Genomic DNA, 24,347 nt, shown 5'->3' on the forward strand with positions numbered 1-24,347 from the left:
GGGAATGGTTAAGGTGATAGGTGGGGTGCAGACCAAGACTGTGACCGTTTTGAACTAACTTGTCTTTGGAAGATGTCATTGCTCTATCCAAATTATTTCATCCAAATTTGTGGTTTTCAGCAGGCAGAATTTGAAACCCAATAGGTACAGGGGCCGTTCTTTGTTTGTTTTCCTTCCTTCTCTATTTTTTCCTGTCTCAGATTGAGTAGCAATCCCACCGTTCCCTCCCAAGTGCCTTCACAGCCTGGGATCATCTCACTGGGCATCAGCAGACTACAGACCGTGCTGGGCAATTGCCAGGTGTGGTTTTGCACAGTAATTCCTGCTATTTTCCACTTTGGTGGCAAATGTTATCTCCAAATAACTTAACCAGCTCCACACTAACAAGCCACCTTTGACACTAATGTTTTTGGGAATGAGAGTCAGCGGCAGTGTGGATTATTCATTGCAATGTTCAAAAGCTGCTTCATCAAATAAAACACATCTGTTAATCTGACCAATATCGCATCAGGGTCGATGGAACATGCTGTGTGCAAATTGGCTGCTGTGTTTTCTGCATTACAAAGGTGACTGCTGTTCAGAAATACTTCATTGGCTGTAAAGTTCTTTGGGGTATCCTGAGATTGTGAAACATGCACTATCCAAGTCTTTCTATTGGACCAGCAACAGTTCTGAATTAGAACTTTGAATTTGAAATCTGAATTTAGTTCTGCCATTTTGAACATGCCCTTGGCTCACCACTTGGTGGTGCTATAGACTGCACTATCACCTGTAGATTTTACATGCCTTCACCTTGTAGCCTGTTATGTCTTGCAGACCTTGCCATAGTCAGCAGAGAGCTGGTCCGGTATTGTCTCTTGGTATCTTTGATGGATCTCCTTAGACCATATCTGGATTATTTTTGTACAGGCACAGTAAGAGGTCTCACAACATCAGGTTAAAGCCCAACAGGTTTATTTGGTAGCATGAACTTTCGGCTCCTTCATCAGTTGAGTGGAGAGTTCGGTTCACAAACAGGGTATATGTAGACACAAACTCAATTATTAGATAATGGTTGGAATGCGAACCTGAATAGGTAATCAAGTCTTTACAGGTGCAGACAATGTGAGGGGAGAGAGGATTAAGCACAGGTTAAAGCGGTATGAATTGTCTCAAGGCAGGACAGTTAGTAGGATTTTGCAAGCTGAGGCCAAGTCGTGAGGGTTACAGGTAGTGTGATATGAACCCAAGATGCCGGTTGAGGCCGCCCTCATGCTTGCGGAACTTGGCTGTCAGGTTCTGCTCGCCGATTCTGCGTTGTCTTGTGTCATGAAGACCACCTTGGAGAATGCTTACCCAAAGATCAGAGGCTGAATGCCCTTGACTGCTGAAGTGTTCCCCAACTGGAAGGGAATGCTCCTGCCTGGCGGTTGTTGACCAGTGTTCATCCATCCATTGTTGTAGCATCTGCATAGTCTTGCCAATGTACCATGCCTGGGGACATCCTTCCTGCAGCGTATCAGGTAGACAATGTTGGCCAAGTTGCAAGAGTATGTACCGTGTACCTGGTGTATAGATCAGGGTCATCTGACTTGAATGCCTCAGGCCCAGACTTCAGCAAGCACTGGACGTCCCTGTTCATCCGTGGTTTCCAGTTGTGAATTTGCTTCTTTGGCACACAGTTTCTCCAAACTTACTAATGAAGTCAGTTACTGTAGTGGTGTACTTGTTCAGGTTGGTCGCAGAGTTTTTAAAAACTGACCAGTCTACTGACTCTAAGCAGTCCCCTAAGGAATCATCTGACTCAGGCCAGCGTTGTACGACTTTCTTTGATGGATTCTCCTGTTTCAGTTGTTGCTTGTGAGCCGTGAGCAGGAGCACAGCCTTGTGGTCTGATTTGCCGAAGTGTGGGTGAGCAATAGAGTGGTAGGCATGTTTGATATTTGTGTAGCTGTGGTCTAGGATGTTTGGGCCTCTGGTGGAACAGGAGATGTGCTGATGATATCTTGATAGGATGCTCTTGAGCTTGGCCTGATTGAAGTCCCCAGCCACGATGAACCAGGCCTCGGGATGTTTCGTCTCGAGGCCATTCGTAGTGGTGTATATTTCATCCAGTGTGGTCTTCACGTCTGCATGGGGTGGGATGTAAACTGCCATCAGGATAAACTTACACGGAACATAGTAGGGGCAGCATTTTAGTGTCAGGTATTCTAGGTCTGGGGAGCAGAAACTTACCAATCTTGCTACGTCTAAGCACCACAAGGTGTTGATAAGGAGGATGATCCACCCTCCTCTATCCTTGCCTGAGGCCACTGTGCGTCCATTTGGCAATTGAGAAGCCCTCCGGTTGCAGGGCACTGTCTGATGAAGCAGGAGTGAGCCATGTCTCCGTGAAACAGAGCACACAGCAGTCGCTTAGTCCCCTTTGAAAAGTGAGTCTGGCTTTAATTTCGCCGACTTGTTTTCCAGAGGTTAGACAAGGAGTAAGCTGGGAAGGGAGGGGAGCTTTGGGACCGCGTTGTTTCACACTTAGCTGCAGGCCTGCATATATTTCGCACTTCTTGGAGTAACTGCTCTTTTCCCGGCCTTGGAGATGGTGAGGTCAGTCTGTGGTGTATCCAGTGAGGGAGTGCTGCATTGTCGGAGGTGCAGCCTTTCAGATGAGCTGTTAAGCCGTGCTCCCATCTTCTTGTTCATAAGCATCAAGTCCCACGAGAATGAGCACGATGGTCTGGCCACTGTCCCGTCCTGGCTGGCCTGTTTGCTTACGCAACGATCAGTGTGTTTGATGAGTTGCTCTGTGTGCCCCTGGAGCTTTGGGCCAGTTTGATAATGTGTCAGGCAGCAGCTGGGGAGAGGAAAATCTGCCCAATATTTCAGGTCACTCGTCCTCTGGGGACTTTCAGCCTGTCCCAAATTGTTTGCTGACAGCTGGTGCTCAGAGTTGCAGTTACTTTGAAGGAGGAATGTCAACCTTTGGCACTGTTTAACACCAGCATTTTGTTTTATTCATTTGTGGGACATGGGTGTCATTGGCTGCCCAGCATTTATTGCCCATCCCTAATTGCCCTTGAACTGAATGGTTTCCTATGCCATTTCAGAGGGCAGTTGAGAGTCAACCACATTGCTCTGGATCTGGAGTCACATGTAGGCCAGACCAGGTAAGGACAGCAGATTTCCTTCCCTAAAGGGACGTTAGTGAACCAGATGGGTTTTTCCGACAGTAGTTTCATGGTCATCCCAGATATTTTTATTGAATTAAAACTCCACCACCTGCCGTGGCGGGATTTGAACCTGGGTCCCTGAGCAGTAGCTGAGTTTCTGGATTAATAGTCCAGTAATAATACCGTGAGGCCATCGCCTCTCCTTGAAACGAACCCTGAACCCCAGCAGAATCGGGTGCTGTTGAGATATCTGTGCTGGGGCTCTCTGGCAAGATTCTGAGGTGAAGGGTGGGATTTTCCGGCCGCATTCACCCCCAGACCAGAAAACCCTGCTCGTGGCCAGTGGGCCTTTGCGTGGTCCGTGTCCTGCCCGCTATGCTTCCCACGGTGGGCGGGATGGGAAAGTTCTGACCAAAGGTTGTCAGATGAGGTACCGGCATCTCTGGTACTGCAGCTTACCAAGAGGGAGATGGCTATGAGGCGAGGTGTACCGTGATCATTTGACTCACACGGATAATGCTGTCCATCCTAACTAGTTGTGTTGTTTATTGCAGGTTAGCCATCATCCTCCTGTCTCTGTCTGTCATGCTGAATCCGCAAACTTCCTCTTCTGGCAAGGTTAGTTTCTTTGGCAGTGGCTGGGGAAAAGGGCTTATTGTACAGTTTGAAACCTTCGTTATGGAAATTAAATCTAAAACTGTCATGGGGGTAACGACGAGTCACTATTTATGATCAATCGTGTGCTTACTGGAGAGACAGGCGCACTACTGATGCAGTTCGGCTGGTCAGCAATAAATGGTCTTGCTGCCTGCTAAAAACACATGAGGGTCAAAAATCGAGTAGCATCATAGAATCCTACAATGCAGAAGGAGGCTGTTCGGCCCATCAGGTCTGCACCAACCACAGTGCCACTCAGGCCCTGTCCCCCCGCCAGTCTTTATTCGCACCCCGTCCTCTCTTTTTTTCCCTCCCCCCCCCCCGCCCCCAACTTTCTCTCTTGCCCTGCTTTGATTTTGTTCCTGCAGACTGACCCAGCTTGTCTGTCATCACAGTTAGTGTAATAGAGTCATGGAGATATACAGCACGGAAACAGGCCCTTCGGCCCACCTTGTCCATGCCAACCAGGTTTCCTAAACTGAACTAATCCCATTTGCTTGTATTTGGCCCATATCCCTCTAACCTTTCTCATCCATATACCTATCCAAATATACTATACCTTTAATATTGATTTTTTTTTGGCCTGAGAATCTGCTCATGGTTGGGGCTGGCTAAATGATTGCAGTTTTGTATGTTCCTTTGTTCTTCTGACCATCTATTATTGCCAACAATTCTGTGCTTTGAAAACCTTTGGGTTGTATCTGAAACACAAGACTTAAACACAAGACTTTCTTCTTTCTGCTTCCAGATGTAAGATGGAAGAACAAATTTTGGGGGAAGTCCCTCGAGATTGTGCCAGTTGGAATGGTGAATGCAAGTTTGCCAAAGTAAGTAGATGATTTAGAAAGTTTTTAAGATGTTTTAAATTTATTTGAGACATGGGTGTCACTGGCTAGCCAACATTTATTGCCCGTCTTTAGTTGCACTTGAGAAGGTGGTGGTGAACTGCCTTCTCGAACAACTGCAGTCCTTGTAGTGTAGGTACACCCACAGTGCTGTTAGGATGGGAGTTTCAGGATTTTGACCCAGTGACAATGAAGGAATGGCAATCATATTTCTAAATCAGGATAGTGAGTGACCTGGAGGGGAGCATGCAGGTGGAGTGGTGTTCCCAAATGTCTGCTACCCTATTCTAGATGATAGTGGTCGTGGGTTTGTAAGGTGCTGCCTAAGAAGCCTTGGTGAGTTCCTGCAGTGCATCGTGTAGGTGGTACACATGGCTGCCAGTGTGTGCCGGTGATGGAGGGAGTGAATGTGTGTGAAAGGAGTGCCAATCAAGTGGGTTGCTTTGTCTAAAACTCAAGCTTCTTGAGTTTTGTTGGAGTAAATGAAAAGAAACCACTTCCATAGCAGCAGGGTCAGAAAGCAGAAGACACAGATTGAAGGTTATTGTCAAATGAATCAGAGGCCAGATGAGTAAACATCCTTTATCTGTGGCTATGATCTGAAATTCCGCACATAAAAGGATAGTAAAAGCTTGATTTGATTTATTATTGTCACATGTGTTATCATACAGTGAAAAATATTGTTTTCTTACGCCAAATACAGACAAAACATACCAAAAGTAGGGAAGGAAAGGAGAGGGTGCAGAATGTAGTGTTACAGTCATAGCTAGGGTGTAGAGAAAGATCAACTTAATGCGAGGTAGGTCCATTCAAATGTTTGATGGCAGGAGGGAAGAAGCTGTTCTTGAGCTGATTGGTACGTGACCTCAGATTTTTTGCATCTTTTCCCTGATGGAAGAAGGTGGAAGAGAGAATATCTAGGGTGCATGGGGTCCTTGATTATGCTGGCTGCTTTGCTGAGGCAGTGGGAAGTGTAGGCAGAGTCAATGGATGGAAGGCTGGTTTGTGTGATGGACTCGGCTTCATTCATGATCCTTATAGTTTCTTGCGGTCTTGGGCAGGGCAAGAGCCATACCAACCAGGAAGAATGCTTTCTATAGTGCATTTGTGAAAGTTGGTGAGAGTTGTAGCAGGCATGTCAAATTTCCTTAGTGTTTTGAGAAAGTAGAGGCGTTGATGGGCTTTCTTAACTATAACGTCCTCATGGAGGGACCAGGGAAGGTTGTTGGTGATCTGGGCAAGCAAATTCAGTACTACCTTTAATTAAGGCATTAGTTAAACATGTATTCTGGAAAAAGAGTTACATGAAAAGTGGGATTAATTAGATGGTTGTAACAAAAGCCAGCTCTGATGCAAGGGGTGAAATGATCTCCTGTGCTGTGCCACTTTGTGACTTGCACATTCATTCATGAGTTGTGAGAGAGCAGGGTTCAAATAATCAGTGTGTTTGTGGTGTATTTGTTACAAACGTGCTCTTTGTGGCATTCCCAGGTTTGGCGATCATTATCAGTGGAATAAGATCACCTCCTGCATCCATAATATCCTGAGTGGGCAGCGATGGATAGAACATTATGGAGAAGTGACAATCACAAACCTGAAAAGCAGTATCTGTCACTGCAGATTGACATTTTGTAAGGTGAGTTTGTTCTTGAGGGTTCTTGCCCATCTGGCACTGGGCAATGCAGTGGGAGGTGTCTGCAGTACCTCTAAAAGGAGGCACCCACACCATTTATTCTCTCTTCTCTGTGCTGGGAGGCATGCACTAAAGAGACGGAATATTGTATTCAAAGGCAGAGAAGGTTGACTAGGATGGGGATTACGGATGCGGGAATCATAAAGAAGCTGGGATTATTCTCCATGAGAAAAGAAAATTAGGGAGAAGACTTAGTAGTGTTCAAAACCTTGAAAGGTTGGGATAGGGTAAATAAAGAGAAACGATTTCCAGTAGCAGAGGGCAAAGGTTTAAAGTAATTTGCAGGTAATGTAAGTTTTTAAACTTACGCAGGTTATGATCTGGAAAGTACCACCGTGGTGAAATCAGACTCAGTAATAACTTTCAAAAGGGAACTGGATAAATACCTGAAGGGTAAATATTTGCAGGACAATGGGGGAATAAATAGGGGAGTCAGACTAATTAGATTGTGCTCTTCTCCGTCCTGCACAAGCATGATGGACCCAATAGCCACCAGTGTTCTATGATTCTACAACCACTTATGATTCATATCACCAAAGGACAAGGGAAAGAAGAGCTGGGCTAGCTGGTTGCCTGGTTATGGTACCTGCTGTCAGAATATGTATAATGTTCCCAGTCAAAGGGGAGCAGTATTAAATCAGAGTACTGTGACATTCTGAAGCTGCTCTGCAAAGATGTGTGTTGGGTAAATTGGCCATGCTAAATTGCCCATGAGTGTTAGAGGTATTAGTAGGGTAAATGCATGGCGTTATGGGGATAGCATCTGGGTGGGATTATGGTCGATGCAGACTTGATGGGCCAAATGGCCTCCTCCTGCACTGTTGGGATTCTATGATTCTCTCCCTTGTTTTAGTTTTTTTCTATTAATTTGTAAGACACGGGTGTTGCTGGCTGGCCAGCATTTATTGCCCATCTCTATTTGCCCTTGTTCAGAGGGCAACTGAGAGTCAACCACATTGTGGTGGCTCTGGAGTCACACACAGCCAAACCAGGTAAGGACAGCAGATTTCCTTCCCTAAAGGATATTAGTGAGCCAGATGGGTTTTTCCAACAATTGATAATGGCTTAATGGTCATCAGTAGATTCTTAATTACAGATTTTTTTAATGTTGAATTCAAATTCCACCATCTGCCGTGACAGGATTCGAACCTGGGTCCCCAGAACATTTAGCTAAGTTCCTGGGTTAATAGCCGAGCGATAATACCACTTGGTTATTGCCACCTCCTCCCGCTGCCATCTTACTGCTCGTTTCAAGTCCTGTAACCAGAGGGAAAAGGTGTGAGCTTTGAAGAGGCAAGGTGAGCAGTTTGGATTAAACTGCTTCGCACACAGAGGGTGCTGAGTGTGTGGGACAGAGGGTTCGGGGACCTGATACAAATATTAATGTTGCTTCATGACGTGGAGGCTTGGATGATACAAATGAGAGGTGGAAACAGAGTGATGGGGGAGTGCATGTGGTAGAGTATGTAGCTGGCTGAATGAAATGCAGTGGTCCTTACTGATTTACTGTGTTCCTGTGCGCTGTCTGATATTTATGTTTAACAAAGGTCTCCCCGTGTGAAAGCTACATGAAGTTTGAATCTCAGTCTGGGTTTTGCCAATAGCACTGTCTCTATTTTTCAGACCAAATACTGGAGTTCGAATGTAAATGAGGTACACGGAGCAGTAATGGATCAGAGTGGAAGGGTCATGCATCAACTGTTTGGCAAATGGCATGAGGGGATTTACTGTGGCGGGCCACAATCCGCTAAATGCATTTGGAAACCAAGTAAGATCTGTTACGTTGTCTCCCACGCTGGGCATTTTTGTTTTAAGCAATGTATACAACATTCATTCTTGACAATGTTCCCAGGGAGGATGATTCTTGATGAGAGAAAGTATTACGTTTTGTATTTCACAACCTGGAAAGGTTCCATAGTTCCACACAGCCAATGGAATAATTTTGAATAGTCACTGTTGTAATGTATGAAACGCAGCAGCTAATTTGTGTACAGCAAGCTCCCACAAATAGCATTGTGATCATGTCCAGATAATCTGTTTGTGGTGTTAGTTAAGGGAACAAAACATTGGCCAGGCCATTCTAAGTAGAGGAATCCTGGCTCTGCTTAGCGTCTTGGGATCCTTTGCGTCCAACCGAGAGGACACACAGGGACCCGATTGTATCATTCGAAAGACAGCACCTGCCACTGTGCTACCTTGGGATGTCAGGTTGGGTTTTATGTTCAGGACGTGGAGCCTGAACTCTCATCGTTTTGACTCTTGAGGTGAGAGTGCTACTATTGAACCCTGGCTGATAGATCACTCTATGACAGGAGACTGTACAGCCAGAGGAACTCGAGTATGAAATCTGACCTGTGCTAAGGTTGCTGGGACCTCGGCACGCCAGGAAAGTGAAAGAAATCAGTCAAGTTCTGACAGCATTTTCGTAACCCTCACTGAGACCCATAAACTAGAAATTCCTCTACAGTTCTAATGATCTTGGTCCTCTTTCTAATTTCACGGCACTGTGGTTAATACTGCTGCCTCACAGTGCCAAGGGCTCAGGTTCGATTCCCAGCTTGGTTCACTGTCTGTGCGGAGTCTGCACGTTCTCCCCTTCCCTGAGTGGGTTTCTTCTGGATGCTCTGATTTCCTCCCACAGTCTGAAAGACGTGCTGATTAGGTGCATTGACCATTCTAAATTTTCCCTCAGTGCCCCAACAGGAGCCCGAGTGTGGCGACTCGGGGGTTTTCCGAGTGACTTCATTGCAGTGTTAATGCGTTTTCAGAGTAACTTCATTGCAGTGTTAATATAAGCCTACTTCTGACAATAAATAAACTTTAAACTTTAGCTGTATGCTGATCCCAAGCAACAACGTCCAAAGGCATGTCAAATCCTGCTCCCTGCATCCCAACTCCCACCAGTTTGTTTGCTCAGCTGTGTCCCTGTGCATCCACATTGATGAGTTGTTGGATTGGGAGCCAATTTTACATTTCTGATCCTTGTTTTTGAATCTCTCCACGACCTCGCCCCCTTGATCTCTGTGACCACCTCCAGCGCTGGGTCAGTACTCATTGGAGTTTAGAAGGATGAGGGGGGGGATCTTCTTGAAACTTACACGATACTGCGATGCCTGGATAGAGTGGATGTGGAGAGGATGTTTCCACTAGTAGGAAAAACTAGAACCAGAGGGCGCAACCTCTGACTAAAGGGACAATCCTTTAATACAGAGATGAGGAGGAATTTCTTCAGCCAGGGAGTGGTGAGTCTGTGGAACTCTTTGCCGCAGAAGGCTGTGGAGGCCAGGTCGTTGAGTGTCGTTAAGACAGATAGATAGATTCTTGATTAATAAGGGGGTCAGGGGTTGTAGGGAAAAGGCAGGAGAATGGGAGGGTGAGAAAAATATCGAATGGCGGAGCAGACTTGATGGGCCGAGTGGCCTAATTCTGCTCCTATGTCTTGTGGTCTTATGGTCTGTGGTCTTATAACCCTTCTGAAAATGCTGTAGAGTCAGAGATGTGCAGCACGGAAACGAGCCCTTCAGCCCAAGTCGTTCCTGCCGACCAGGCTTCCTAAACCGAACTAGTCCCATTTGCCTGTGTTTGGCCCGTGTCCCTCTAAACCTTTCCCATCTATGTACCTGTCCAAATGTCTTTTTAAATGTTGTAATTGTACCCACCTCTGCCACTTCCTCTGACGGCTCATTCTACATACGCACCGCCCTCTGTATGAAAAGATGTTCCTTGGGTCTTTTTCACACAGAGGGTTGTGCGTTTTTATTTTATTCATTTGTGGGACATGAGTGCCGCTGGCTGGCCAGCATTTAGTGCCCATTCCTAGTTACCCTGAAACTGAGTGACTTGCAGTTGAGAGTCAACCACATTGATATGTAGGCAAGACCAGGTAAAGACGGCAGATTTCCTTCTCTAAAGAACATTAGTAAACCAGATCTGTTTTTCCAACAATGGTTTCATGGTCAACAGTAGATTCTTAATTCCAGATTTTTTTTTTGAATTAAAATTCCACTATCTGCCATGGCAGAATTTGAACCCGGATCCCCAGAACGTTTTGCTAAGTTTCTGGATTAATAGTCTAGTGATAATACCACGAGGCCATCACTTCCCCTATGTATATGGAATGAGCTGTACTCCTGAAACTCTGGCCCAAAACTTTGATAAAGGGTCATCTGGACTCGAAGTATCAGCTCTTTTCTCTCCCTGCAGATGCTGCCAGATTTTCTGGCATTTTCTCCTTTAAGTATTTTACCCTGGAGGTCTTTGTAATGACACACCCAGTTTGTAATAGCATGCACTGCTTTTTCTGCCTTTCAGACCCTGTACCTAAAGATCATGAAAATTATTATGGTTTCACCACGTTTGCACGAGAACTTAATGAATTGACTCCTGATCTTAAACGTGTCTTGCCCTTGACTGACACACGCTTGCGGCCTGACCAGAGGTAGGTTGAAGTAACCAGGTTGCTTGGAATAAGGCCATCAGGAATGTAGGATATAACGCAGTTACAACTACATAATGCAGTTACTCTGAAGTCATCACGTAAAATTCAATTCTGTTCAAATCTTAATTGTTTGTAAGATATTCAACTGAGTTGTGTTATGACTGTCCAATGATATTTCTGGCATTTTATGCTGGGGATTGACACTTAATCCTAGAAACTTCTGCCACCTGAGGTTGGTGTACAGAAGTAGGTTTCTAAGTAATTACTTGCTGTGTTCTTTTAGTGAAAGTCATAATATATACAAACAGGAGTGTTCGTGCCTCAGTAATTTCACTTGTAAACACCACATAGCATGATTTCTGGGCCATGCTGCATAAGTTCTGAGTCACAGGTGGACGGAGGGACCCGTGACCAGATTGTAACTCTGTGTCATAGAACCCTACAATGCCATTCAGGCATTGAGCCTGCACCGACAACATTCCCATCCAGAACCTATCCCCATAACCCCATGCATTTTCCCTAGCTAGTTCCCCTGACACTAAGAGGCAATTTAGTATGGCCAATCCACCTAACCTATAAAAATGCACAGGGCTATGAGGATAAGGTAATTCCTAGGACCCCAACAGTGCAGAAGGAGACCATTCAGGTCTGCACCAATCTTACCCAGTCCCTATTGATGTAACCCCACATATTTATCTTGCTAATTCCCTGACACGAGGGGCAATTCAGCATGGTCAGTCAATCTAACTTGCACATCTTTGGACTGTGGGAAGAAACTGGAACATCTGGAGGAAGCCCACGTAAGCACAGGGAGAACATACTGTTCTTTGCAAAGTCTTACTCTCCTGTTCTTTACCCATAGCTCTATATTTTCTTCCTACTTACAGATTTATCCATTATTTTTTAAATTTGCTGTTGAATCTGTTGCCACCACTCTTTCAGACAGTGCGTTCCAGATCATCATCAAGGATATAATTCTCCTCATCTCCTCCCTGCTCTCTCTTCTTTCTACCAGCAACCTTAATTCACTGTCCTCGGGGTACCGTTTATGTGTTGTGGAAGAAAGAGGCATGTTGCCAGAGTTTCATTGGAGTAAATGCAGGAATGCCAAATTTCAAACACTCACTGGATCCAAAGGCAAATCAATTCTGATCATTTGAAATTTGGTATTCTTGCATTTGTCTTGCTGAGTCCGAAATGAAGAGCTTCAGCAATGTGCCTTTCTATTCAAGTTCAAAACTACCAAGCGAGTGTTTGTTATCACGTGAATGCGTTTTCAATTTAATATTTTGATTTCCACAGGTACCTAGAGGAGGGGAACACTGAGGCAGCGGAAGTTCATAAACAAAGAATTGAGCAGCTCCAGAGAGACAGAAGGAGAATCATGGAGGAAAACAACATGGTCTATTTGTCACGCTTCTTTACGTAAGTAACGAGCTGTTGTGGCCATCAGGCTTCTCTCTTTTTAAATACAATGGGTACACACCTTTTGCAAATAAATCTCCAGTGCTGCAGAAAATATGTGACATTGGCATTGTGGCACTGCTGTCTCACAGCTTCAGGTACCCGGGTTCAATTGCAGCCTTGGGTCACTGTCTGTCTGGAGTTTGCACATTCTCCCCATGTCTGTGCGGGTTTCCTTCAGGTGCCCTGGTTTTCATAGATCACAGAATCCTATAGTGCAGGAGCACGTCATTTTGGCCCGTCGAGTCTGCATCGACCACAATCCCACCCAGGCCCCATTCCCATAACCCCATGCATTTTAAGCTAACGAGTTCCCCTTGCACTATGGGGCAATTTTAGCGTGGTCAATCCACCTAATCCGCATATCTTTGGACTGTGGGAGGAAACCTGAACACCGGATTGAATTGCCATGTCTCCCACATTTCAAAGGTGTACGGGTTAAATGGATTGGCCATGCTAAATCCCCCCCTTCAGGGGGACTAGCAGAGTAAATGCTTATAGTTAAAGGGATAGGGCCTGAGCGGGATTGTCATCAGTGCATTGAGGTGTGACCAGAATCTGAAGCTGGCATTGAGGAGGGGAGTTAGTTGCTCATCCCTTATCAATTACATTGTTAAGATTTGTTAATGTTATGTCAGTTACATTAGGTTGAGAGAAACAGGCTGAGATAGACAGACGTTTAATCAGTAAGGGAATTGAGAGTTATGGGGATAAGATGGGAGAGTGGACTTGAGGATTATCACATCAGCTCAGTTATGGTCTCACTGGCTGGCAGGGGCAGACTCAATGGTTGAATGGCTTACTTCTAAGTTTTATGGTGATGAGTATTAATTGTCTTTGGACATTTTTCAATAGGGGATCCCCTCTCATTTGTGTTTAATGATTTATGTTTTATTCAAGAGTCTAAAAAGGGGATGGCTGGGATACTTAAATTGTCCAAAACTCTGAACTTTTAAACTGAATGACAGAAGTCAGGCTTTAACAATGTTAACTTGAGGGTGGCATAGTGGTTAGCATTGATGCCTCACATTGCCAGGGCCCCAGATTCAATTCTGGCCTCGGGTGACAGTCTGTGAAGTTTGCATGATCTCCCCGTGTCTGCGTGGGTTTCTACCCAGTGCCCTGGTTTCCTCCCATAGTTCAAAGATATGCAGATTAGGTTGATTGGTCATGCTAAATTACTCCATGTCAAGGGATGAGTGGGGTAAATAAGTGGGGTTACAGGGATAGGGCCTGGGTGGGATTGTAATTGATGTAGACTCGATGAGCTGAATGGCCTCCTTCTGCACTGTAATGATTCCATGAACTTTTCCCCTTGGTTTTCCAGGAGTGTTCAGCAGCAGTAAACAAATGTCAGAATTGAATTGTTCACTCTGCCCTGGCCCACTCCACACCACTTTCTGCATGTTGTCCTCATCCCTTCATCGAGATATCTTTTATGTCCACCTGAGATGTCCATCTAGATGAGATGGCTTTGGTTTGGTACCCTCTCCAAAAGGTGACAACTCCAACAATGCAGCATCCCCTCAGTTACTGTACTGGGTTACCAGCCTAGACTTGTGCTCAGGTTTCTAAAGTGGCATCTGAAGCCATGAGCCGTTGACACAGAAGTGAGCGTGTACCACATGAACCACGTCAAACACCTTGCGTGCCGCTGTGCTATGGTCAAGCTATTCTTAAGAAAATATCCTATGTCTTCCTTCCAGGAAAACCATTGATAGCAGCGGGAAAGAATCCTGGATGAGCAACGGAACTTATTGGCAGCTGAGGAAAGATCCTGGATTCTCGAAGTTGGACAACCCAGTGCTTTGGTGAGAGCACAATTCACAGGCTGCATTGGAGGCCTTCATAACCTCTTCTTACTTCAGCCTAACCCCCAGACGCTGCTTCTCTGAAATACCTCCCAGTAGGTGCCTTAAAGTTTTGTACAAGAGAGCACAACTGACCAGCACACGACTGAGGCAAAGAACTGTGTGTCAGGTGCATTAGAAGATCCTCTCCCCACTCTACAGCAAATCAAATGGGCAAGGGAGTAGGAGTGTAGTTATCTCAAAAAGTGCATTATTCAGAAATACACCAAGGTTGCTGCACTTGCTACGCGTAACACCTGTCTTAGTTGTGACATGTGCACATCTGCCCTTGTCTGTACTCCACTGATATCTTCATCTATGAAAGCTCCACACTCTGTGCCCCGTGTGAAATAACCTGATGTTTTGCTAAACCCTTTGTTCCACGGTCAGTTTTAATTTGTAAGAAAAATTCCAAAATGCTTTGTTTTTTGAAAAGAATGTACTCTTATTGCCAGCTCTGGAAAATAAGTTTTCATTTTATAATTGAGTTCAGTGCTTTCAAAGATCTGCCAGGTTGCCTGCTGCCTTTCTGGAGGTTATAACGTAGAGTAGGCGTCCAGCCTTTCGAGGTTTGGTCTGATACGTACGAGCAGCTTTTTATCATGTTATCCCAGTGGAGGCACATCGCTAATGCGTTGTCCCCACCCTTTGCAAACTTCTTGTGGAACTAACAGTGCAACTGAATAATTGGCAATGGCACTGCATCCTCTTCCAACACTCCCTCACAGCTGGTAGGTAGACTGAAACGGTGTTTTGCACGTTCACAAAGTAAGCATTCAGCACTTTATAAGTGTTTGTAGCACTGATTTAAAAGATCGTGTTTTTTATTATCTGAAAGAAGTTGTTTGTTTTACTGGAATAAAAGCTGGAGAGATTGTGACACTGGAAACTGTCCAAGTTGCACAAGACACAAAGCAAGTGTGTGCATACCTGCAGGATCCCAGGGAGCAATGAAAATTAGAAAGTTGTGGAAATACTGGAAACACTGGTTTTCCTTTATAAACTGGCCCATGTTAAAGAGATGATTATTTGTGCTTTTTCTTTTCAAAAGGTTATTTTTAATCCTTTGAACAAACAGAAAATTTAATTTGAAATTTTCCTAGAAGGCAGAGTGAGCTCTGAGAAGCGATGTTTTATAAAGGCGCCAATCTCTTTATTAAAAGACGCAAACCCGTTACAGCAACAACTCACATTTGTACGTTACTCTTTGGAGACAGAGAGATGTTTCAGAGCGCATTACAGGGCAATGCTGATTGGCTGGGTATTGATCAAGAGGGTGAAGAATAAGAAGGGAGTGAAATCACAAAGGAGGATTCTTTTGAAGAAGGTTCTGGAAGCAGGGTTATGTTGTGCAATAAATCCTGACTGGCTCCAGGATGCACCACCATTATGTATTAATGCTGTAAAGATTGAGCAACAGTGCTAAGAGATTGGGTGGCACATCAACTTCATGAGACCATTGGGAGCCCTAACTAGATGGGATCTCTGTGCTAACATTGGGAATGTGTTTCGCACACAGTGAGTTTGGATCACTGGGAGAAATACCTCAGGATGCACCAGAAAACCACAAAAAAACGACAAAAGCAATAACATGCCAGTAACTGTCCATGATAGCACTATGGAGCCTCTCTTCAGGATGGAGTCAGCACTAAGCGTGAGGGGGAAGGGAACATAGTTAAAATGAAGAGTGTCTGGGAGTGTGCATAGTAGTACTCCATCTTATTCCTGCATTGAGAAAAACCAGACTTCAATCAAATTTGGCACCAGTTCCATTCCCTGCTTATTGTGCCAGATCCCCTCTCTCTCTCTCTCTCTCTCTCTCACACTCTCTCTGCCTAACTTACATGGCAGCAACTTCCTTGTTTGCAAATTAGCCATCTTGAAAAATATCATTGAGCTGTACAGACGAGTGGAACTCAGAACTGCCTGCAGCCTTGTAGTCAAAGATTACGGCACAGCCACAGTTGGTGTTGCCTGAGTGTTTTGCTGTTAATCAGGTTTTTGCCTCCTAATAAAGGGAGTGGGACTCCTCAAGAAATGGTGATTCCATCCTGTGCCTTCATAGCTAATGTCTCTTGCATCTGGCAGCGCGTATACAATCAATTTATATTACAACACTGCTTCTAGGTGCCTGCAAATTTAGTATATTACAGCGTAGATAATATGCGGGCACTTGCTAAGTTGTTGCTATATTATAATGTGGAGTTTGGCAACCTTCTGCCATCACTCCCAACGATCAGGAATTTTTCCACCCGGAGTCGCTAAATACAGGAGTTTAGTGCAGCAGTGGTAAGGACCATCTGGGCACGGATGTTCTTAAAACGTGGCTGTAATGTTCTGGTTCTGATGTTGGGGAAGGCTGTGAGCCAGCAGAGAAACACTGTCAACAGATCCCCAGAGCTTACAGCTTGCACAGGATCTCAACATTGGCACCACCCATGAGGCCCTTGTTGACATCTAGTGGATTCATGAGAAGAAACATCCCACCAGGTTGTTGCTGTCTCTGGACTATATGTGGACATCAGGTTGCCCACATATAGGTTGGAGCTTATCTGCTGATGAAATTGTTGTGATTCCCTTGTTGAGCTTTTCTTACCCATGTAGATCAGGGTAGTGATAGCAAGAGAGCAGTGCGTGTGGTTGTTAAACGGACTTGGTGGAATTGACTATTCTAAAACACGCTGTTGCGCGTTACGCCAAAGTCTTACACTGGGAAACATTTCGGTCATGTGTCAGGTGTGAACATTTGCAATTAAATATTAAATCCTTACACAAGATTAATAACCTACTTTAACTGTTGAAAGCTAGTGATGGAATCCATGATCATTTCTAGAGCAGTAAGAAATTTGTTTTTAACAACATTTTGCTTTTCAAGAGATTTTTTTCTGTCTTAAACACGTACCATTCTTTGTTTAATTTATATGCACTTAAGCCCTTGGTTAATATGTGCTGATTTGAGTGACTTGAATATGTTTTAATCATTCTTGAGTTACTCCTGAATGGTTTGTTTGAAAAAAAGGCTGCCCCTTAGCCAGGGCAATTTGGGGGTGATGGAGGGAGGCTACAATTATCCTTGGTGTTCCTGGGCTTGAGTAGAGGGATGGATTAGCCAGGTGTCCAGTTCTGGATGGCTCTCCAGTGAATCCTCCCAGATACCATGCAGCATATCTGTTGCATTAGGACCTTTTGGATGTTTCATTCTGATGCCACCACAGTAACTGATCCTACTGACAGTCACTGCCAGGGCTTGGGAAGAATGCCCACCTGTGTGTGCTAATAGGAATGTCAAAACCTGCAGGGTCCTATCCCTCCGTGACTAAAGGGTGGGGTGGAAGCAATGGTATGTAAAGTTCTATGTTTGAATGTTGCCATGAATAATCCCGGATAACTCGTTCCAAGTTTTAAAAAGAGAACAATCTTTTCTTCACTGTTTCATCGGTACTTGCCACTCGCTGGTCGACCCTGAGCATTGTAAAGGTGAATAAAGAGAATTGATTGAGTTTGCTGCATGTTTGCAGCATTTTTATCCAGCCAGGAGCTGAATTAGACCTTTCCGTGGGTGAGGAGCTGTGACGAAGGTGGACATTGCTTTTCACTCTTCCTGCTTTCAGATGAACCCTGACAGCGAGAAGGGGAAAGTAGACAAGATAAAATTAAATGAACGTTGGCTGACATGGAAATGCCCTCTGGTTATGGTTGTGAAGGCTCTTACTCTTACACTGATGGGCCCCACCCTGCCATGGGCCCTGTAGTATTTGGTCTGAACATGTATTTTTGAAACTGTTACTGGGGTGTGAAATTTTCATCTCTCACTTATCATTTGTTGGCCTAATTACTGTCCAATCATAATGCTGTATAAAGCTGGTATTTATACCTATAAAATGGGATGTTATTGTCTGCGGGCAGGCAGTAGACAGTCCTATCAGAATACGTGATCTTCCCCTTTTTATTTACTGAGGTACGATGATTTGTCTGTCCATTAATTATACTCAACATAATTCTTGGAATCCGTTTTCTGATCACTGCACTTCTGTAAACTTTTTTTTGTGAGACAGCCTCTTTTGTAAACCAGAGTGAGAATTTTTAAAATTACCAAGATGGAATCTGTCCAGCATATGACCTGAGATATCAGAGCAATAACAACAGTTATGTATGACCTGAAAAATGAAAGTGGATTTAAGGAACTCCCTTAACATTCGTTAAGCAGCAAATGTGTAATTTTCTTTTTCCAAATTACTGTTAACTTTCAGACAGTTCTGCCCCCCTCTAAATTATCTTCCAGTCTGGGAACGATGAGGGTTCTCCAGGTTTGAATGCAGGGAATCCATTTGATTTCATCCTTCCAAGGATACCAAGTGTATCAGCTACTTGGACTCAGTTTGCCTGAATTTTCCAGCTGGGAACGTACTCCATGCAAATAAGTATTGTTCATATTCCCTCTCTTTTAAATGTAATCTTGCTGTACAAATGTGCAAACCTCAGGCCCAGGGCATTTCATGACATCAATGCCTTGGACAAAATAGTGCAGAACTGACCATACCAAATTGGAAATGGGTTTTGCACTCTGGCCAATACCACCGCGCTTCTCCCCCACCTTGATTGACTTTGGTCACAACCACTGTGGTTCTTCAATAGTTTGACAGGTCTTGAACGATTAAAGGTCGTCATTCTTGAAGTACCTTTGCCCACTTGCTCCCTTATTGCTCGAGACATGCAAAGCAATGCCGGTCCATCACTAATGAGGCCAGCCGTGGCTCAGCTGGGACTTCTGATCAGGTTATTGCATTTGACTGCCCACCATTCACTACAGAGCTACTTAAAGTGAAAGCAATAGACTGTAATGTCTAAACTTTAGGCTCCTTTTTTCATCCTGGTCAAAGCTGAAGCCACTTTCAAAACAAAACCCTACTTTCAAAGCCAACTTTCACTGCAATGGCATCAGATGGATGGCACGATGCAACAGTGGTTTGCACTGCTGTCTCACAGTGCCAGGGACCCCCATTCAATTCCTGGCTTGAGTCGCTTTGTGGGGTTTGCACATTCTCCCCATGTCTGCGTGGGTTTCCCCTGGCTGCTCCAGTTTCCTCCCACAGTGCAAAGTTGTGTGGGTTGGGTGGATTGGCCATATTAAATTGCCCCTTAATGTCAGGGGGGCTAGCTAGGGTAAGATGTATGAGCTTATGGGGAGAGGGGATGGGTGGGATTGTAGTCAGTGCAGATTCGATGGGCCGAATAGTCTCTTTCTGCACTGAAGGATTCCAGGAGTGTGTTTGACCCTACACTAGGTGCCCTCTTCCACTATCCTGATTAGCAACCTGTCACTGACATTTTACCCCTCCACCCAGAACTATGTGTTATAATTGAGGGAAGGGAAGGTGTATGCTAGGCAGGTTCTTTATTAATGAAAAATCATGTGTAAAACGGATTTGATTTTGGACACTTTTCGATGCTACTCTTGAGAGGATAACGTCTCTGTGTAGAAGTCTTTCATTGACTTGTTTCTGTGCCTTGCTCACTACGGTTGTTGGAAACCTTTTGGTTCATTACCAGAGTCAGCGACTTTTAAGACAAGATATGCAATGATCCTTTGGTTCACCACTCGATAAACTGAGTGCCATTGGCCCTCTTGCTGTCTCCCCAATTTGCACTATTGTTGGAGTGAAATGAATAACTACGCCGCATAACTTCCAGAGATCTTCCTAACCATCCCCCCTCATCTTTGCCACATCTCTGTGGCAACCAGCTGAAACTCCAGGTTGGCTCTCTAACCTTGCAATCCACGTTTTTCAAGGAAAATTGATTACGTTTCTATCTATGGTCCCTGCAAGACTTGAAACATGAATATCATTTCATTGAATTGTCATCCAGGTTACCACAGTACTGTTGATAAAAGAATTATGATATCATACATACCATGGCTCGGTTAATGAGGGAAAAAACATCTTTTTATCCTCTAATCTCACTGGGAGTGAGATTTACCAATGTAAGCCTGCAGCTGGATTCTGTGATCAGGGTCACAAAAAAGGGTGGATTATGAATGATTATCTCTGTGGGGGGGGACCTCATTCTAAGGAAGTGTGAGTTGGAGAAAGAAACTCTGAGGTCTGGGTCCCTGATTTATTGGGGCTATTCATTTTCCAGTGATCCGGTTCAGATTGGGTTTCTCCTTACAGAAGCAATGTTTTTCCGCATTTTCTGTTTTGTTTCAAATAAACCAGATAACATTGAATATAAAAAGGTCATTTAACTCTTCAGGACCATTTCTTCCACAGACCTTATAATCCTGAACTGTATCCCAGCTTATTTAATACGGTCAGAGCCAATTCTGCTCTGTCCATCTGTACTTTCCCTGCGGTAAAATCCAATCTCCAGAATATTCATCTAAGCATACACACACACACACACACACACACACACACACACACACAGCTGTAAGGAACACGATGACCTTGTCCCCCTGTTGTACGCCCACATGACACTTGCTTCTCAAGCAGGAGTCAATAAATGTGACAAGTAGCTAAGGATTGCATTATCAGGGGCCAAGTTGCCATTTGCCTGCCCCATCCCAGCATCAAGCATTAAAACTCTTTAGTAAACGTTGACTCCAGTATGCTTCCACTGTGTCTTCAGTTCTTCGAGATGCCAGTGTAAATCAGGTTCTTAATTTGCCACAACACTGTATGTTGTCGGTTCTTCCACTTTTAAAATCCGGTGCCCATCAAGTGTAAAATCACCATACAGCCTTGGGACTGACACTCTTGCTAAGTAGGATCACTGCCGCACAATGTTGAGATTTAGGGGATGGGTAACTGGACTGATCCAGGCATGGAAACAACTAGTAAGACTCATTCTGAAATGTTTGCAGCAAATCTGGAGCTTCTGGAAGGAAAAAAAACCATATCATTGATTCTGTCTAAATTATGAATTTTGAAAACTCTTCATCTAATTTGGGGAAATGATGATTTAAGCAATATTCAAATGGGGTCTTGCATAATCAGGAGATTTACTTACGACTAATTTGTATCAAAAGAATGTGGAACCTCCGTTTGAGCACAATCTGCTTAGATCTTTAATAAATTATTGAAACATTGTACCTGGCACCTTCAAAAAAAATTTATTAAACACATGATTCTGTCTGAAATTTATGCGTATTTGAGTATTTTTCTTCTCCTCCCCTTACCCCCACCTCCCAAGTGAGTGTGTGCATCCTCTGTGCCTTTCTGCAGTGACCATTTTGCATTGATAGAGTGGCCGAATGACCATCTCCTGTGACCAATCTATGAATCTTGATCGGTCCATCCAAGAGATGAGTTTTATTGAGGGGGTTGATTGTTATGGTGTATTTTAATTGTGTTATTATTACATGTTTTTCCAGCAGACCGCACAAGATCTGTATTAGACTTCTTAGCTCCCCAACTGCATCCTATCAATGTCTCTTTGCAGCCTGCAAGAGCCCTCCACCTCATCCCCAATTTACTAACCCACCCTTCAGCCCCCTCTTCCAAGTTTCCTTAGAATATCTTTCTGAACTATGTGTGAGTTAGGAGCTGGAGAGACTTCAGCCCCTTGAGCTTGTTTTGCAATGTGGCGAACCCAGCACCACATTCTGCTTACTCCTAATAACTTTGACTCCCTTGTTAGTCAAGAATCAATCTCCCTTTGCCTTAAAAATATTCATTGACTCTGCCTGCCTTGTTCTCTGGGGAAGAATTTCTTCACTTATTTTCCTGCCTACATTTGTGTCATGAGTGTAGGATGGCCTAGTTAGATTTTTAACAGTAGATGGTGCTGCAACTTTATGCAAAGCAGTTCAAGTGCTGCACTTGTTTGAGGATTTATGCTTATCGTGTGTTTTCTTCCCTTTAATATAGTTAAACGAGGAACATTTTTTTAAAAACTGAATAGGAATGTGTTGACTGGTACCTGCATGTGAGGGATCTGATTTTTAAGAATTATGATAAAAAGATGATGAACATCTTTTGCTCATTTAATGAGATTGCAGTAAGTAGCACAATGGCAGCAACTTTATCATTTATATTGTGCCTTTAACAGAGTAAAATCAGTACTTCAGAGGAGTATTATCAGATTGCTATACAGAGACGTAACAGGATAGGTGAGTAAAAGTCGAAGAAACATAAATATTAACGATCAGTATGCAGAAAGAGAAATGAAGAAGTTTAGTGAGGGAATTCATGTTTCGAATTCCTCATCTCACGTTCATAAAATGGTTACACCACAGATGGAGACCATTCAGCCCATTGCGTCTCTGCAAGAGCAATGCTCTAAGCGCTACTAGCCTTGGACTTCTTTCCTCTTTAGAAAATGACTCAATTCTCTTTCAAAAGCCACAATTCTTGTTGTTCTTTATAATTATTGCTCCTTAAAAGAGGGATAGGGGTTGAGTATGGGCGGAAGGTTTTTATAGTTAGGGCGTCATAATCGTCACAGGCTTGGAGAGCCAAGGGAATTTGCTACCAAATAAACTTGTTGGACTTTAACTTGACTCCAGAGCCACAGCAACGTGGTTGATTCTCAACTGCCCTTGGGTAACTAGGGATGGCCAATAAATGCTGGCCCAGCCAGCGACACCCGTGTCCCATTGAAGGAATATATATAAAAAAAGAACAAAGATTAGCTGGTTCAGCACAAGGTGCTAATTTCCTCTGTGTAACAATTTGCTTCATGTTATCTGTTTTTGAAATAAAGCAAAGATGACCTTTATAGATAGAAAACGTGTTTCTGAACAAAGAAAGGAATTGTACTGAATGACACTGATCAAATCTCAACATCTCGATTCCCATCGAGAGAAGTTGTTGGCTCACAACAGGAACTCACAGTGGAGAGCTCAGGCACACAGCGGTGCATAGTATGCAAAGTTTTTACATGGTTTGAAAGCTGGAGATTTACTGCTAGCACTGGGTATACTGTTTGAAATAGAACCTAAACCCCAGGCACAAAGCAAGCCCAGTCTCACGTGATTTGAAACGTGGTCAGTTGGAGAACCTCGCATGACATAACCATTAATAGCTTCCGTCTTCATCTTTCAGCGTTATTAGCCCTTTGCAGTTCTATTGCTGAAACTGCCTTTTGCAAGCTCAAAGAATAGTTCTCAATTATACCAAACGCAAGAAAATTGGCTGCTGGGTTTCCTATGTTACAACATTTAGGATGGCATGATGGTTAGCGCTGCTGTCCCACAGCTCCAGGGACCTGCGTTTGATAGCCGGCTTGAGTCACTGTCTGTGATGTTTGCACATTCTCCCTGTGAGTTTCCATTGGGTGCTCCGGTTTACTCCCATAGTCCAAAGAAGTGCAGTGTAAGTGCGTTGGCCATGCTAAATTGACTCTTAATGTCCCAGCAAGCATAGATTAGAGGGATTAGCAGGGTAAATGGGTAAGATTGTTGGTGCAGACTTGATGGGCCGAACAGCCTCCTTCTGCATTATAGGGATTCTATGAGCAGTGACTGCATGTCAAGCATTTCATTGACTCTGAAGCTTTGGGCTGGGATTTCCTGGGCAGAGCAGGAACCACACCAAGCTGTGATACAACCTGGAAGAGTGCTTTCTATGGTGCATCTGTAAAAGTTGGTGAGTAGCTGACATGCTAAATTTCCTTAATCTCCTGAGAAAGAAGAGGCATTGGCGGGCTTTCTTAACTATAGTGTTGGCACGGAGAGGAGGGTGGGGGGAAACCAGGACAGGCTGTTGGTGAGCTGGATACTTAAAAACTTAAGCTCTCGATCCTTTCTACTTCATCCTGATTGATGCAGACAAGGGGCATGTTCTCCTTTACGCTCCCTGAAGTCGATGACAATCTCCTTCGTTTTTTTTGAAATTGAGGGAGAGATTATTGTTGCCTCGTCAGTTCACCAGATTCTCTATCTCATTCCTGTACTCCTTGTTTGAGATTCCATCCACTAAGATGGCGTCACTGGCAAATTTGAATCTTTCCTGGAAGACAACCTGATCATTTCTGATATTAATCTAGTAAACCCCTAAACCACTTCAAACGTGAAGTTTCAGTATTGATACATGGATTCAAATTTTAACTTGAAGTACCATAGGAAACGTGGCACTAATAAAAACTCATCAAATACTGTTGGGACAAAATAAGGTGGCACTAAAGATGACCCAAATTAAAACACTGGTGTGAGACATTGCATTTAGTTCTCATGTTTGTGTAGTCATAAAGGAAGAACAAAGTACAGTACAAGAATGGCCCTTTGGCCCTCCAAGCCCATGTTGATCATGATGC

General features: G+C 44.0%; 1 protein-coding gene across 1 annotated transcript in view; it reads left to right on the forward strand.

Moving 5' to 3' along the window:
• osbpl7 (oxysterol binding protein-like 7) overlaps nt 1–16,993 on the forward strand; it is a 93,715-nt gene extending 76,722 nt beyond the window's left edge. The window contains exons 17-23 of the mRNA XM_080213756.1: nt 3,698–3,761; nt 4,549–4,627; nt 6,137–6,281; nt 7,962–8,106; nt 10,650–10,776; nt 12,079–12,201; nt 13,947–16,993. Coding sequence (XP_080069882.1) covers nt 3,698–3,761; nt 4,549–4,627; nt 6,137–6,281; nt 7,962–8,106; nt 10,650–10,776; nt 12,079–12,201; nt 13,947–14,055 — 792 coding nt within the window. The 3' untranslated portion in view covers nt 14,056–16,993. The remainder of the gene's footprint in view (nt 1–3,697; nt 3,762–4,548; nt 4,628–6,136; nt 6,282–7,961; nt 8,107–10,649; nt 10,777–12,078; nt 12,202–13,946) is intronic.
• Nucleotides 16,994–24,347: the final 7,354 nt, after the last annotated feature.

Source organism: Carcharhinus amblyrhynchos, chromosome 27 (genome assembly GCF_965287045.1).
Source record: "Carcharhinus amblyrhynchos chromosome 27, sCarAmb.v2.hapA, whole genome shotgun sequence".
NCBI classification, from domain to species: domain Eukaryota; kingdom Metazoa; phylum Chordata; class Chondrichthyes; order Carcharhiniformes; family Carcharhinidae; genus Carcharhinus; species Carcharhinus amblyrhynchos.